Source organism: Caenorhabditis briggsae (assembly GCF_000004555.2).
Source record: "Caenorhabditis briggsae complete genome, chrX, whole genome shotgun sequence".
NCBI classification, from domain to species: domain Eukaryota; kingdom Metazoa; phylum Nematoda; class Chromadorea; order Rhabditida; family Rhabditidae; genus Caenorhabditis; species Caenorhabditis briggsae.
Genome location: NC_013491.2, coordinates 5,716,469 through 5,731,918, shown reverse-complemented (window position 1 = coordinate 5,731,918; position 15,450 = coordinate 5,716,469). Strand labels below are relative to the sequence as shown.

The 15,450-nt window shown below is 38.8% G+C and overlaps 4 protein-coding genes across 4 annotated transcripts; all 4 read left to right on the top strand.

Moving 5' to 3' along the window:
• Positions 1 to 1,489: 1,489 nt before the first annotated feature.
• Positions 1,490 to 2,680, top strand: Cbr-clc-1 (the record flags this gene model as incomplete). Its single annotated transcript, XM_002644003.1, has 5 exons — positions 1,490 to 1,577; positions 1,627 to 1,751; positions 1,800 to 1,891; positions 2,392 to 2,533; positions 2,579 to 2,680. 5 exons carry the CDS (start codon positions 1,490 to 1,492, stop codon positions 2,678 to 2,680), a joined length of 549 nt encoding a protein of 182 aa, XP_002644049.1.
• A 4,634-nt stretch (positions 2,681 to 7,314) lies between these two features.
• CBG17510 lies at positions 7,315 to 10,045 on the top strand (the record flags this gene model as incomplete). Its single annotated transcript, XM_045239201.1, has 9 exons — positions 7,315 to 7,392; positions 7,446 to 7,591; positions 7,754 to 7,889; positions 8,132 to 8,434; positions 8,481 to 8,571; positions 8,623 to 9,114; positions 9,334 to 9,554; positions 9,586 to 9,735; positions 9,779 to 10,045. The coding sequence occupies 9 exons, from the start codon at positions 7,315 to 7,317 to the stop codon at positions 10,043 to 10,045; spliced, it is 1,884 nt and encodes a 627-aa protein (XP_045096225.1).
• Positions 10,046 to 11,052: 1,007 nt separating this feature from the next.
• On the top strand, positions 11,053 to 13,068 carry Cbr-lpr-3 (the record flags this gene model as incomplete). Its single annotated transcript, XM_045239200.1, has 6 exons — positions 11,053 to 11,178; positions 11,226 to 11,640; positions 11,688 to 11,864; positions 11,920 to 12,471; positions 12,530 to 12,700; positions 12,746 to 13,068. 6 exons carry the CDS (start codon positions 11,053 to 11,055, stop codon positions 13,066 to 13,068), a joined length of 1,764 nt encoding a protein of 587 aa, XP_045096224.1.
• An 884-nt stretch (positions 13,069 to 13,952) lies between these two features.
• Positions 13,953 to 15,124, top strand: Cbr-lpr-6 (the record flags this gene model as incomplete). The annotated part of the gene is made up of 5 exons (XM_002644000.2): positions 13,953 to 14,127; positions 14,196 to 14,357; positions 14,412 to 14,548; positions 14,750 to 14,883; positions 14,935 to 15,124. The coding sequence occupies 5 exons, from the start codon at positions 13,953 to 13,955 to the stop codon at positions 15,122 to 15,124; spliced, it is 798 nt and encodes a 265-aa protein (XP_002644046.2).
• Positions 15,125 to 15,450: the final 326 nt, after the last annotated feature.

The window sequence follows — 15,450 nt, the reverse complement described above, 5'->3', positions numbered from 1 at the left end:
TTCTTTAAAATGAGATTCGAAAAATTGCTAGAACGAAAAGCGAGAAAATTGCTCTCATTAATGCAATTATGTCTAGTGAAGCTTATAGTCGTATTTTTGAAAACAACCTTTCCTTTCTATTTGAAGAATGAAAAAATGAGAAAAAATTTTAATAAAAAATGTTTTTTTGATATTATAACTATACATAACGTTGTCATTCTTAAATTCTAAATAAGCAACTTGCAGGTGAATTGAACCTGATTATTTATTCATTTAATTTCAATATTAGTCAAATTTTAGCTGACTTTACACAACTTTAAGATAATATAATCTTTGTTCTTGCAGTGATTCAGTATTTTAAAAGTTTAAAAATTTTGCAAAACTGTATCTTCCCTTCACGTCACCTGTACTTCTGCTCAAACATGTGTGAATCACCGTATCAAGAACAACCAACCAACAAAATACGAATGATATCGTTTTTGAAAACTGATAATTCATCGAAATTTTTCAACAACTATACTGTACGAGTGATAATGATAAAGGCATCAGCTCGAAAATAGGTTGACTCACACGGAATTTCAAACTGTAAAATTTTCTCAATCGAAATTCTACAACGCCCAGCTTGAAGTTGCCTTATCAGTCGGAGTTATTATTTTTCCAACTCTTGCCCAATCACCCCGCTGAATCACTGGTTCGATGACGTGCCCATTTAAAAACTGATACCAGATTTTTTTTCTCTCTCTCTCTCTATGTCACTCCACCTCTCTAACAATCAGCTCTAACTTTTGTATAAAATACACATTTATTTTCTGTCAAGTTCACACCGTCCCGTCTCCTTTTGGGGAGTTGAGAAAAAGTAAATATTTGAGCGTTCATGCTTATCTTTAAATGGCTAAAATCTTGTCTTTCTTCATACCTGACACATCGTGTTGCCAAAAACTCGCTTTTCAGTTTTTTTTTGATATTATGAAATATATTCTTTCCACTAAAACACTACTTTGCAATTCTCTATATAAAGAAAAGTATCAAATTTCATTTCTTCCTTCGTATTCCAAGAATTGTTTTCAACAACTAGTTTTAGGTGTAGTTTTTACGTTCTAATGATAACAAGTAGTTCCTTTTACCACGCCCAACCAGGTTTATCATTCCTTCCTCTTGCCTATCCATACTTAGACCATCCCTGAAAACATAGGTTGCATTTTTCTTCTTTTCAGCTTTTACCTTTTTTTGTTTTATTTCAAAATACATAGAAGATGAAAATATCCCAAATACGAAAAAGCTCATGTGCTCTCTACGGAAAAAAAAAGACATTTCCGAATATTCTCGTATTTTGTGTCGCGTCATCCTTTTCTCTTATTTTTGGCGTTACTAAGCGGTTGTCCTGGATGCACCATGTGCGGCCGTCTGTTGTCAATGAAAATTTCCATAAAGTGCTCGGCTTTCTCTCAACTTTCTTTTTCATTTTCTTTTTTTATTTCTAATTCTGTCACTTCCAGATTAGCAAAGCAAGATGTGTCTCTCCGGACTCACTCAGATCCTCTATGGACTTATTATGACTGGAAGTGCTATTCTGACAGCAGTTGCCCTGTTCACACCAGGTGAGTTACACTTTTCTCAATTTAATTTTCGAAAACTGAAAATTTCCAGGCTGGAATACGATTGAAAATAATGTTAAGGATGTAACAAATGGCGGCAAACCAGACTGGAATGGTCTGATGCCATGGTCCTGCATTAGTCACTCTCAGGGATCGACATGCTCTGACTGGTGGGCAGTAAGGGATCCTTATACGAAATTTGTATAATCTGAAAATAATTTTCAGGAGCTCCCAGGATGGATGCGCTGCGTTGTTATTTGTATGATTCTTTCTCTCATCGTACAAATCGTTGCCATCATTTACAATCTCTTGACTTGGTAAGCGACTTACAGTACTGGTTCACAAGATATACAAAATTGTGGTTTTCAGTGGACCCTTACCATTTTTAGAAGCCTGGAGCTAGGATGTCCAGTTTCTGAAAAATTTGAATTTTTTGGAGGGTGTGAAACAGACCTAGATTGAAAACTTTGCTTTCGCAGAATTTTTTGAAAATTCCTCGCTTTTCAGTTATTTGCCGACTTCTGAAGTACACATGTTTTTTCACATTTTCATTACCAAACTAGCCGAAATGGGATTCTTTTCAGAAATCGGCAATTAACAGAAAAACTAGAAGTTTTCAAAAAAATTTGTAGATGCAATGTTACCAATCTAGACTTGTTTTACATTTTTCAAAAATTTCAAAATGATCGGACACTTGACAGCCGAGCTCTAAACTTCCGAAAATGGTTGAAATCTAGTGAAAAATGCGGGTTTGTACATCTTAATGAACGGCACTGTAGCTTTGTCGACGGTAACAGTAACCTTCCAATGTTTTCAGTCTTGCCTGTTGTTGCAAGAAATACATCATTCACCCACTCACCTTGTTTGCCGTCGTCTCCACTATCCTATTGCTCATCACTGTTATTGTTTATGCAGCTAATTGGAGTGAATTCCAAAATGGATTTAACACAAGCTCTCAGGTAAGTTCAAAAAAAAAATTATAAACTCCAATTAATTATTTGCAGCTCGGATACTCTTTCTGGCTTGCTGTGGGAGCATTGATCTTGTCTGCAGCCGATGTTATTTTGGGAGCACTTGCAGTCTTCCTTGGAGAGAACTGCTGTTAATTATTGTATTATAATGATTCTCAAACACTGTAATAATATTGCATTTTTCCATAACTCAATTCTATTTATGTGATATATGAAGAGTTTTACAATGTTTCATTGCCAGACTGTGTTTGTAAAGGCTTTAGGGAAGATTTTGAACTCGATTTTTGCTTTTGTCACCTCACCTAAACTAAAAAAAGTGCAAATAGGACTTAAGGGGAGAAGAAATTAACAATTACTGTTTGTAAAAGGTCTTTTGAACTGTTGTAAAACATGTGAATATGTATGTTCTCGGCACAAGAGAAGAAGGACTCTGGCGTGCTCTCGCCCAACATCGAGATCAAAATTTTTTTAGTTTCGGTCTCTGCCACCCGCGTAGGTGGCAAGGGTCAGAGAACGGTAAAAGGAAAAGAGAGATCATACGTTGAACTCGAGGTGTGAAAAGTAGCAAGTTGTATTATTTGACTTCATTTCAAAAAGAATTTACGTACTTTTTTAAAATGTCAAGAGTGACTCACTGTATTGTCCAGCGTTTTACAAAGAACATCAGCATTGAAGTTTTTCTTTTGTATGGAGTTTGCGCAAAAATGCATTGTTGATCTTTAAACAGGCGATTCAATCACAGAATGTGAGGAATGAGATCTTTGAACTACAGTATACTTTTGTAGGGGAAAATTTTTTATTTGGGAAGGTTTAGAAGTAAAATTTCTTTCGAAAAATCAGATAAACTAGTTGAAGTACCCTATTTGTTCGAATGGAGCCCTAGCATCTCGATTCTAGTGAAATATACAAAAAACTTGTTACATGATAAATTATTTTTCATAGTATCACCTGTATTTCATCAGTTGGCAAACTTTTGATATCTTTCACAGGAATCGATATTAACCAAGTAAAAAGTTAACGGTTTGGGTGGGCTCCTGTTATAGGAATACGGTATTTAATAGAGTAACTTTGCTGAAAAAATTCTAAGCGTTTTTGACTGAGCTACCGTATTTTCAATATTACACTTTAACATCAATTGTTTGAAATTCTGAAGCACCTAGTTTCAAAGTGTCAAATTTAAAAAATGTGTTATGATCTGACAGTTTTTAATCATTTGACAAAATTTTGATAACTCTAATACAGTCCAAATTCATAAAATATACGACAACGTATTTTCCAGTGGTTTTTGGCCATTTTTACCATTTTTAAGAATCTGGAGCTCGGATGTCAAGTTTCCGATTGATTAGAAAATTCTGGAGGGTGTAAAACAGACCTAGATTGAAAGTTTCGCCCTCTCATAATGTTTTAGCTATCCTGCTTTCTCATAAAGTTGCTCATTACCAAAAGATTCCTGCTTTTTCACGTTTTCAGTACAAAAACGGGCCAAAAATAGGAGTTTTTTATAAATATGTGAATAGCTGAAAAATTAGAATTTTCAAAAATTTTAATGAATGCAAAGTTCTGAACCTGGACCCTTCAATTCTATCAAAAATACGGCAAAAGGTTTGATATGATGAATGCTAGCTTAAAATTTTTGTTTCCTTTTTTTCGAAAAACTCGAATCCTTATTTTCAAAATTGATTCTTTAATTGTTTTGCAACACTCTCTTTGAGTACATTTTGACGTATAACTTGCTGAGAATCTGAAAACGTTTACTGATGAATAATTGCTCATCTTTGCTTCTTGAACTTCCCGCAAAAAAAAAACACTCAAAGTCCAATTGATCCTACTACACCCAAAAATTTTCTCTTATCCGATCTACTCATCATTTCAATCCGATTTACTCCCTTGTTTGATACTCAAGATACACCCATTTCTTTTGTGAATGTGTCTTGTGAATTAGTCAGCCCCAAAGTAGCACTGGGTGCCACTTGGTAACCTTTGCTCCGGCCGGCAAAACATGATCACATGTTCAAACAAGCGCATTTGTCAAAAAAAAAGTCTAAGCGTCAAAAAACCTAACAACTTCCGAAATAATAGTGGCGGATCATTTGTAGCGATGGTCAGTGGACCAGCAGCACACGGAACGGCTCATTTTGTTTATTTGTTTTCCTGTTTGTAGGGGGAACACCGGAAAAAAGTTTATTTTTGAAAACGATTATTTTTATTTGCAAGATGAGAAAGAAGAAGCGGAACTCTCAAATTTGATGAGCAAATAGAATGAGGAAGTGATCATTCGAACAACTTTTTTTGGTTTTCAAGTAATGTAAAATTTGTTATAGAAGCCCACCCATATCGTCAAGTTTGAGCTCAATTATCTTGATTTCTGTGAAAGATATGAAAAGCTCGTCAACTGACGAATTATTGGTGATATCATGATTAGTAACTCAGCCGTTGACAAAGTTTTAAAATCTTTATAAAGAATCAAGAAAATTGAGCTAAAAGTGCACGTATAGGGTGAGTTTCTATTAGAGGAAATACGGTAACGTCATCTGAACCGTTTTCGGAATGTTTTAGTATGATTTGTTGAATATTGAAAATAATGATACCCACTACAGTAATGACCTCTAATAAAAATCAAGCCATTTTAGATTTTTCAGGATTTTCTTATTGGGGAATTTAGCAAAAATTGAATATTTCCATGACTCCAAATTTCTCATTTTTTCAGCTAGAAATCTTCATTAAAGTTCAAAATTTTCATAACTCCAGAAAATATAAGTATTATATTTGAATGAATCTTCTCATTTTTTGAACGTGAACTGCACATTTGCAATGTTCAATTTACTGTAAACTCTTTAGTAGAATGATCTCTAAACTTTCAAATTTAAGCCAATATATCTCATTTCCTGTGAAATGTATCACAAAGTCGTCAATTGGTGAAATATTTTTGATACTATGTTAAACATTTGTTCGGTTGACCATATTTTGATATCTTTCACAGGAACCGAGTTATATGATCTTTTAGTTGACGGTTTAGAAACATTCTATAGGAGTATTTACGGTAGTAATGATTCCTTTGAACCGGACATTTCAACCCAACGTAACTGACCAACCTATATTCATACAAGTTTGTTATTTATTTTACCCCTTTTTAAACATCTATGAAAAAAAGAATATGGAAAAATTTTGATCGTTCAACTTACAACATACAAATATGCCTTTTATCATCCTCTACATAAAAAAGCTGAAATATCTTTCGAAATAAAGATCTACATCAGCAACTCCCACACAAAAAATGTTCAGAACGCTGGAAACTCCCAGCTCTTCCTGCTTTTCAGACGTGATTTCCTTGTTTATTCTGCTGATAACTGCCTGTCTGACCAACCGGGGTTTCCTGTACGTTGTGTTTGTAAAAATAGTCCTGACTCATCCCCCAAAATTTACTACGGAAAACCAAAAAGTTCACTTCCATTTTGCTTTCCCCTGTCTATAAAGATGAGAAACATTTTCGAAAAGTTTTCAATGTCACAAAACCTATAGAAACTTCTCTCTTTGTGTGTACTTTGCGTAAGCCGATTAGACTGATTAATTGAACTAGTGCTACTTTGAAATGACCCTTTTTAAACTGATGGAAAATGATGAAAAGTGTTCTTCATGTTACTGGAACTACGAAAATTACGTGTTTTTTGACTAGAAAATGGGGAATTATATGCACCGACTAGAAAGTGTGGAGAGAGATAAGGAATCAAAAGAACATATTTCATGAAAATGAGTTTTTTTTTGTGTTTCTAGATTTCCAGAGACACTGTGTTCATCTGAAATGCTGGAAACCTTGAATTGAAATTGTTTGCACAAGAAAAATCATAATAACAATTTGGGAAGATATACCGTAACCTCTCTAATATAGTGCCATTCAAATCGTAAACTTTGAACCCATATCATTTTCTGTAAAAGATTTCAAGAAGTGGTCAACTGATAAAATGTTTCTGATATTAGGATAAACATATTAATAGTTGGCCACTTTTAGATATTTTTCACAAGAACTGAGATAATGAAGCTCAAAGTCACGTCCGAGGTGGGCTAAGATTACAACTGACTAAGACATACCGTTGTCTGCAGAATCGTGAATTCTTATACAGAAAGCTAGATGATTGGGCTTAAACTATGAAGTGGCATTATATAAAGCATCTACAGTAACCGAAAAATGATGATGAAGAGCAACCTTTGGACTTGGAACCAAATCTAAGAACAAAAATGCTACTTTGAAATTTTTATTTTAACCCATAGCACTTTTCAAATTGTCATTCCTTGTAACTGTACTATTTCACAAGAATACCTAAAAACAACTGAAAGTGTAGATCATGGAAACAGAGTTCATAAATGCGACTGAATGGACAGCGACAGAAACACCCAGCAAACGACACTGCATTATAAAAATGGTCATGAACCCGGGAGGACAAAACAAAACTTTTTAGAAATTCCCACGATTTGATGACTCAAGGGATAGAATTGCATGGGTGGTGGCCCATCATCATCATCATTTTTTGATATTTTCCTGACATCACCATCACACACACAAAAAACTTAGAATTGGGCGGGACAGTTATGTTTGTATACTGAACGGGGTACCTGCACCGAGCTAAACATAATAAACCCGCCAAAAAAATTCTTTGCGTAGGAGACCAAGGTAAGGCGCCGCCTCCTCGAAGGTAACTCCGTCTATATAAATTGCAAGGAGCACAAAGCTCAACCAGGTATTCTTCTCCTTGAGGTGATTTTCTTACCTCACAATGATTTCGAATCTCGATAACGATATACCAACTATTGAAGAACTTTCCGAAGTTCATATTGCTGATATTCATCACATTGTAAGAGTAGTTTTAAAGTTTGAATTGGAGTCTAAAATCTATAATTTTTACAGGAAAAAAAGCATGAAATGAGGCCCAAGGCATATTCCTTGCCTGAACGGCGAACTGCTCAACAACAACCACAAGGTAGTAAAAAACGATCCCGTTTTGGCACTATCAAGCAATCAGTGAAACGGCAAATCTCTGGAAGTATCAGAAGGTGGGTGAATTCAAAGTTCATTTTTTTTACAATTGCGCATTTTCATCTGAATAGAGAACAGTTACTCATTAAATTTTGATGATTCTGTATTAAAAATTCCGAATAGAGCAAAATTATAACAAATCCTTAAAAATCCCTTTTATCTCAATAAATCATTTTCAGCATTGGAGCATATGCTGGAAGGATAGCAAAGCCTGCAAATGCCTATTTCCGATGGAACCTGCTTTTCACTTTTCTGATCTTTCTATTTATCTCTTCAGCTATCTGGATTCCATGTATTCCTGCAGTCAATGTGAGTGTTTTGATGTTTCAAGTAATTCAAACTACCGTATAAAGTAGAGGGGTCCCTACAATATCAAGTTTGAGCTTAGCTAATTATCTTGCTTTCTTTGAAAGATATGAGAAAAGTATCAAATGAAATAACACTTCTGATATTATGATAAACAACTTACCAGCTGGCATCTAGCTCAAAGTTGAACATTGGCGGCTTTTATAGGTTTTACAGTACTTTATATGATTTTAAAAACAATTTTTGTTCAGGATTTCGCATTGGAAATTGTCACAATCATCTCCATCATTTTACATTGCCTCTGGATCATTGCTATTATCAATGCACTCAGATATACTTGGAGGTTGAGGAGATTTGCATCGCATGAGATTCGACTCGACTTGGTCAAAAACGAAGCTGGAATCAAAATGAAGCACTTGGTGGGCTTGTGTGTCTACAAAGAGCCTTTGGATCTCTTGATGGACACCATTGACAGTATTGCTTCTCAGCCAAATGCCAAGGAAAAAATCACATGTGTGGTAGGAATGGAAGGAGGAACTCCAGACAAAGAAGAGGTGAGATTAATAGAGATGAGTCAGTTTAAAAAAATACTTTGTTTAGAAAAAGCGAATTCTCGACGACAAATACGGGCCACAGTTCGAGCGGTTTATTGTCACATTCCACCCACGTGGATTGCCCGGCGACATTCCAGGTAAACAAATACCCCCACAGACATAAAGAAAGAAACTGTTTGGTTTTCCAGGCAAATGTTCGAATTTCAACTACGCGGCAAGAACAGCGGTCAAGATATTGAGAGCTGACAAGAACTACCCATTGGAAGAGTACGATAACAATGTGGAATTGATAGTGACCACTGGGGACTGTGATAGTGTTTTCGGGGACCGCTATTTTGACGCGTTGGAGGAAGACTACTGGAAGCTCTCCCCCAAACAACGATCCTACACTGTCTGGCAATCTCCACTCTTCTACTGTATCAATCTGGACCAATCTCCATTCTTTGTCAGAGTTACTGGTTTATTGAGAGCTTTCTTTATGATGGGATACCTCATTCCATGGAACATCAACACCATGAGCATCTTCTCCTTGACTCTCAAGCTGCTCGAGGAAGGAGAATACACTCATCCAGGATATCAAATGGACGACATCATTGCTTTGATTAGATGGTCGTTGGCAGTGAGAAGGAAGTGTGTGATTCGAGCTATTCCGGTTGCTACGTTGTCTGGACCTACAAGTGGTGAGTATAGCATCACTTAAAACTAAATCATTCAAAACGGCAAATATTTCGGAGGGTGCCAATCTTTTTGGGTCATTGGGATACAAATCAAATTAGGATTACAAAATCCTAAAATCCATTTATTACCCCTTAATAACTTTGTACCGCCAAACTGTTGTACCCTCCAAATTAAGGGCAACTCCACTCAATCTGTCAATATATATTACAAGTTGATTTTAGGAAAAAATTATGTCGATGAGTGGTACGAGTGGGCTCGTCAAATCCGTCGCTGGACCATTGGAGCCGCCGAAGTCTTCCATTACTTTGCCATCAAGTTTTTCCGCCTTCCAGTTTCAGTTTCCATATCCTTCGCCGCCAAATTCGTTTTCTACTACGGATTCTTGCTTTGTATTGCATCTGTCTACACTATCATCGCTCCTCTTGTGGTATATACTCTTCTTGTTTTTCTCCAAAACTGTATATCAATTTTAGACCCCCGCCATGCTGAATGCTGTTGACCATGGAGTGCACGGACTGGTGATTCCAAACAACAAGTGCTTTATGATAATCATGTTCGGATTTCTGGGCCTTCAGTACATCTGGTTCTTTGTTGTCTTCCTCGTCAACTACCTTTGCCAACCGGTAAACACTGACCTTTCAACAATGACCAACAAAGGTTTTTCAGGTGTTCCCTCGTCAGACGAAAGACAAAACCGGTTTCATTCGCAACATTTTCCACTGGCTGATGACCTGGCCAACGTTGGTCATGTACTGTTGTGTGGAATTAGTGGCGTTTTTAGAGGTACGGGTACATCGGGTAATTAGAATAATTACCATCATCTCTTTTCAGGTTACGGTTCGCGGAAAATCCGTCTGTTCGCATAATGCGTCGAAGAAGGACAACCTTGTTGCACCCGTGCCCAGCAAACAACCGGATCGCATGGAAGTCTAAATCTATTTCACAAAAATATTGGAATTTCTCAAATACCAAAAAAAAAACAATCATTGTGTACCATAATGTAGCGGGTTCTAGAATTTTTCTAGTCGTCTCTTTTGTAAATGTTTCAATTCTCAATTTTCTGACTTCTCAATAAAACGTGTTCTGATGTATTCGTATCTCAATAGAACACCTACAGTACCGGACAATAAGATATACAAAAACGAATTTCTCGGTGAATTTTAACCATTTCGATTCTCAATAGTCTGGAGCTCGGATGTTTAGTTTCCGACCATTTTAAAATTTTCGAAGGGTGTGACTACGGATCAAGACTGAAACTTTTGCTTTTACAGAATGTTTCGAAAATTTCTAGTTTCTCAGCTACTTGCTGATTTCTGAAAAGGTCCGATTCTTGGCTTGTTTGGTACTGAAAACGTAGGAAAGCAGATGCTTTCGTACTGAAAAATCGAAAAAGGAAGTGCGATCGAGAAGTCAGAAAAAAGCAGAAAATCAACTGAAAAATACATGTTTGTATATCTTACTGGTCGTTACTGTATAAGCTGAACTTGTACTTTTTCGAGATTCCTAAAAAAAGACGTTGATTGATTGTGTCATGGACCCCTCCTTAGAAAACGCTTCTTCTCTTATCTGATCATGATCCGACTGGCACGGAAAATTTCGCGAAATATCTTCTCTGCGCAATTGTGTGACGAGCGTACGGTTCTATCGCCTCCAGCTTCTTATCAGAGTCTTCCCGAGGACACACAAACACACAAAACCTTCTGGACGATGACCTGACCCCCTTTTCTTCGTCAACCACCGACGACGCGGACAGAGAAAGGTGAGACGAGAGCGCGCAGAGAAAATGGAGAGTAGTGAAAGGACAATATCGGACACGGGGGGTACTTCTTGTCCTGAATCATCTAGGTCGCCTAGGAGAGAGAGGTGTATATCGGGAACCCTCCCACATTGTCGTTAGTCGATTTGCATCCATCCACACTCATTGGCTGCTGTGCACAACCATGCGTTCGATTGTTTGGATTTTAGCTGCGACGACAGCCTTGGCTGCCGCTGCCATTAACGATGCCGATGTGCCAGTTGTCATTCACCTTCCAGCCCAACAGCATAGGCCAAGATTCTTGGGACAAGTAAGTGCTACTTTTTTTCGTTCATCAAGCTAAAATTGATTCTGTAGGTTGCCCCACCACGCGCTGTGAACACCGTTGTTGCTCCACGAGCTCCATCTGCCGCCCAAGAAAAGGCTATCGCTATTCCACAAGCCCAACAACCAATTGCCCTTCCACCAGCACCACCAGCAGCTCAACAACCAGTGCTGCCAGTTGCCAATGGAGACCAATCGTTTGCTCCAAGACAAGGAGCCGCCGTGCCACCACCACCACCAGTCAACATCCCAACTGATGTTCAGAACCAGCTCATCAAGTTCTTCGGACTTGACTCGTTCGGAATTCCAGGGCTTACTGGAAACCATCCAGAAGGATTCGCTGGAGCCGTCCAGGAGATGAGAGCCGCCGGAATTCCAGTTCCAGGAAACCTAGCCGGTAATGGAGCTCCAGCTGCTGCTGCCGAGGGTGTTAAGACTGTTAACGATGGTAAGAATAGTGATATTTTTGATTTCCAAGAAAAACCAACATTTCAGACGTCCTTGCTCAAGCCAATCCAAACTTCCAAGATCAACTCTCCCAAATCCAAAACGCTGTCAACAACCCAGGACCATACAAGGGAGGAGCCAATGTCCCACTTCCAGCTGAGCAACCAGGAGAGAACGGACTCATCGGACTTCTTTCCAATTCTATCAGAAAGGTCATCAAGGATAGTGAGTGCAATCAATTTCTATATAATTTAGAGGAATAAACTTCAATTATTTACAGCCGGAGTGAGCGACGCTCTTTCCAACTCTATTCCAAACCTTCTCGGATCCGGATCTGGAGCTGACTCCTCATCTGCCCCAGCCTCATCTTCCAATATCCGTCGCGCTCCAGCTTCCTCTGCTTCCCACGATGACGTCCCACAAGTCGCCACCGCCGCTGGATCCTCCTCCAACATCCGTAGACAACCATCCGCCGCTCAAAGAGCCATCTCTGGATTCGCTGCCGCTCTCGGAGGAGGAGGCAACAACTCGCCAACTCACGCCGGACTTCCAAGAATCCCAGGAATCCCACTCCTTCCAGGAGGAATCCCACGAAACTCTCAAGGACAAATCGACATTGTCAGTTTGATCGGATCCGTCACCAAGCGTGTGTCTAACGGAACCACTTTGGCCGAGCTTCTTCCACCAGAGAGACTCCAAACCCTTGCTGACAACGTCACCGACGCCCTTCTCCCAGAGACTCCAAATGTTGACTTGTCCAAGTTCATGGGAAGATGGTTCGAGGGAATTAACTCGCCAAGAGCCACCGAGCAAAGATGCGTTGTTCACCATTGTTAGTTTCCGGGAACCTTTTTTTTTTTTGAAAACTGATTTCTTAAGCGATTTTTCAGACGGAGGACTCACCCGCAACGACAAGACCGCCACTTTCACCGCCCTTAAGGTTTACAGAGAAGGATCTGAATTCGGACCAGTCAAGTACTCTATCGGATACGCCTTCCGCGGAGGAAACAAGGACGCCATGCTCCAACTCCACTCTTCCGAAACCAGCGATGCCCAACCATGTTAGTAGAGCACTTTCAGAAATTTAAAACAGTAAAAAATTTCAGTCTGGATCTACAAGCTCGGACCAGAGGGCAAGAACTCATTCGGAGACTCCCAATACGAGTACGCTATCATCTCGAACTGGGTGAAATATCCAGTGACTGTTTTGGTTCGCGATCCTGACACTTTCAAGGCCAAGTACCAAAAGGAGGTAGGATATTATTTTAAAAAGCTTGATATATTCTCAAAATACGAATTCCAGGTTCTCCGCTGGCTCGAGGATCAAGGGTTCATCAACGGGTTCATCAGAGCGTTCAACCTTCTCCAACCAGCCGGATACTCTAGCTGTCAATACGCTGACTCCACATTCGAGGTGTTCGGAAAGTAAACGGGCTCAACTACACAAAACAATCAACAACCAAAAATAATTTTCCACTGAAAAATCTCTTAAATGACCTCTTTCCATTCTCATTCGCACTTTTTTTTCCATACCCAATATTACCACCAACACATTCCCCCATTTTTACTGTTACTTGTACAGCTAATAATAATTTTAATAATAATAATAATTGTACCGTAATAAGCGCCATCCGTTTCACCATAATAAACAATTATCTCCAAACTTTTCGTGTCTTTCTCTATAACACCAAAAAGGTCACAAACAAAGGTACACGTTGACCCAATTACGATTAATTACTCAAGGTAATGTACCTGTGACCATACAGTACTAGTAGTAACTTCGCACAGGTTGAAACATGGAACACAGACAGGCACCGAAAAGGGGGGGAGAGCCTTTTCTGAAGATTGATGGGCGGGGTTCAGGTTATGAAGGTCGGAGAAGGGAGACAACGAAGAAGAAGAAGGCGTCCATCGCAACAGACCACCGAGTAGCCGTCACATCATACGATCAAAACTTCTCTGGAGAGTTAAAAATAATATTAAAGGATTATGTGGTGTCGAAACGTTGTTCTGTTATTTTGTATTCTCAATGGTGCTGTAGCAATCGGAGAAAATGCTGTAAGTTATTTTTTCTAGTTTTGAACATAATTCGAAAGGTACAACAATTTGGGGGTCCAGCGGGTACAAAGTGATTTAGGGGTACCAAATCTACAATTCGGGGGTACAAATACGGATTTTCAGGAATTTCGTACCCTCGAATTGAGTATTGTATACCCTTAAATTGTCTTGTAACCCAATGACCCCAAAATTTTTGTTTTCCATAATTTAATTATTTAAATTGCCACGAATCGAATATTTATGTGCCGTTTCCAGATGGATTTCCAAGCCATCACTGGAATCATCGGAGGAATAGGAAAAATGCTCGAAAGCAAAATCGACACCATCAACGTCCCAGCAGAGATGATCATGGGAAAATGGTTCCAGATGTACAAAGCGGCCATGAATTTTGATGTTGTTCGCACCACCATGTTCTGTCCAGTAGCTTATTGTGAGTTAAGATTCTTAACTTGAGAACCTGAACAAGTTTCCAAGCTTAACAAAAAATATGTTTTGCAGTTTCGCCAAATCCGATAATGGGGGAAGAGGGATTCTCGATGCAAGAGGCTTACAGAGTGGTCTCCAAGACTGGTCCGATTGAGACCTACAAGCGTGACATGAACAAAGTGGGACCAGGACAATATTGGATGTACACTGAGGAGTACTTCTACCCAAGACAATGTAAGACTAGCTGCTAGAGGATACTGTAACTCAAAAGTTAAAATGTATTTTCAGTCTACGTTATCGGAGCTGGACCATCATTCGACAACAGCAGCAGAAACTCCACAGAGCCAATTCAATATATTATTGCTTCCGATGCGAACCGTCTCTCCCTGATGGTTTACGCTAGAGATCCACTCGTCTTTTTCCAGGTCAGGCCTTGGTTTTTTTTCTCTTTCTCCCTTGCAATTTTTTCCCTTCATCTTCTCTAGTTTTTGAGATGAGATCATCAGATTGATTTGCAATGACACAAGGGTGAAAATTGGGTTAGCTTATCAAACGGATGACCTTATTCTGGGCGATCGCAATCCTAGAAAGCGAAAGTGAAAGATAGGAATTTTGGAATTTTGCAGAAGTACAACAAGGAGGTCGTCGAATTCATGAATGGACATGGATTCGGAGGAAATGTGTTCTGGAACAGCCCAAAGCCAATTTACCAGGGACCAGATTGCGAGTGGCCATCGGAGAAGGAAGTCTTCGCTAGAAGGTTAGAATCTAAAAGTGTATGAAACAAAAAACTATAATTATTCGTTTTCAGAGTCCTCAAAAACCAAGAAATGAACGAGCGCAACAAGAATGGAACATCGGACCCAATCCTTTCCGGAATGCCACTCGCCGATATGATCCGCGACCCAAAGCGCACCTTGGAGAGACTGGTTGGAGCGAAAGCATTGCAACAAGCGTCCGCTGGAATCACCGCCGGTCCACCAGCCAGCCGTAGCGAATGACCTGATTCCAATGCTACTACAATTTCACCTAATAATCTGTTTTTACCTTTTTTCCGTTGAGGTCTAATTTATATTATATTTAATAAGTGGTTGTTAATGTAATAACAAGAATAATACAATTAATAAGACACGGTTCCGTGTACCTTCCGTTGTATCTCATTTCTCGCATTTAGTCATTTCTCAATAAAATTGCTTGGCATATTTACCCCGACTTTTCGAATGTTCTTCGACAATTTGTTCCGTTGAAGATGACTGTTGATAGAGGTCATTAAAACGGAAGAAACTTTCAATTTTCTTCTTGTATCCGACCGTGCATGTGTACCATA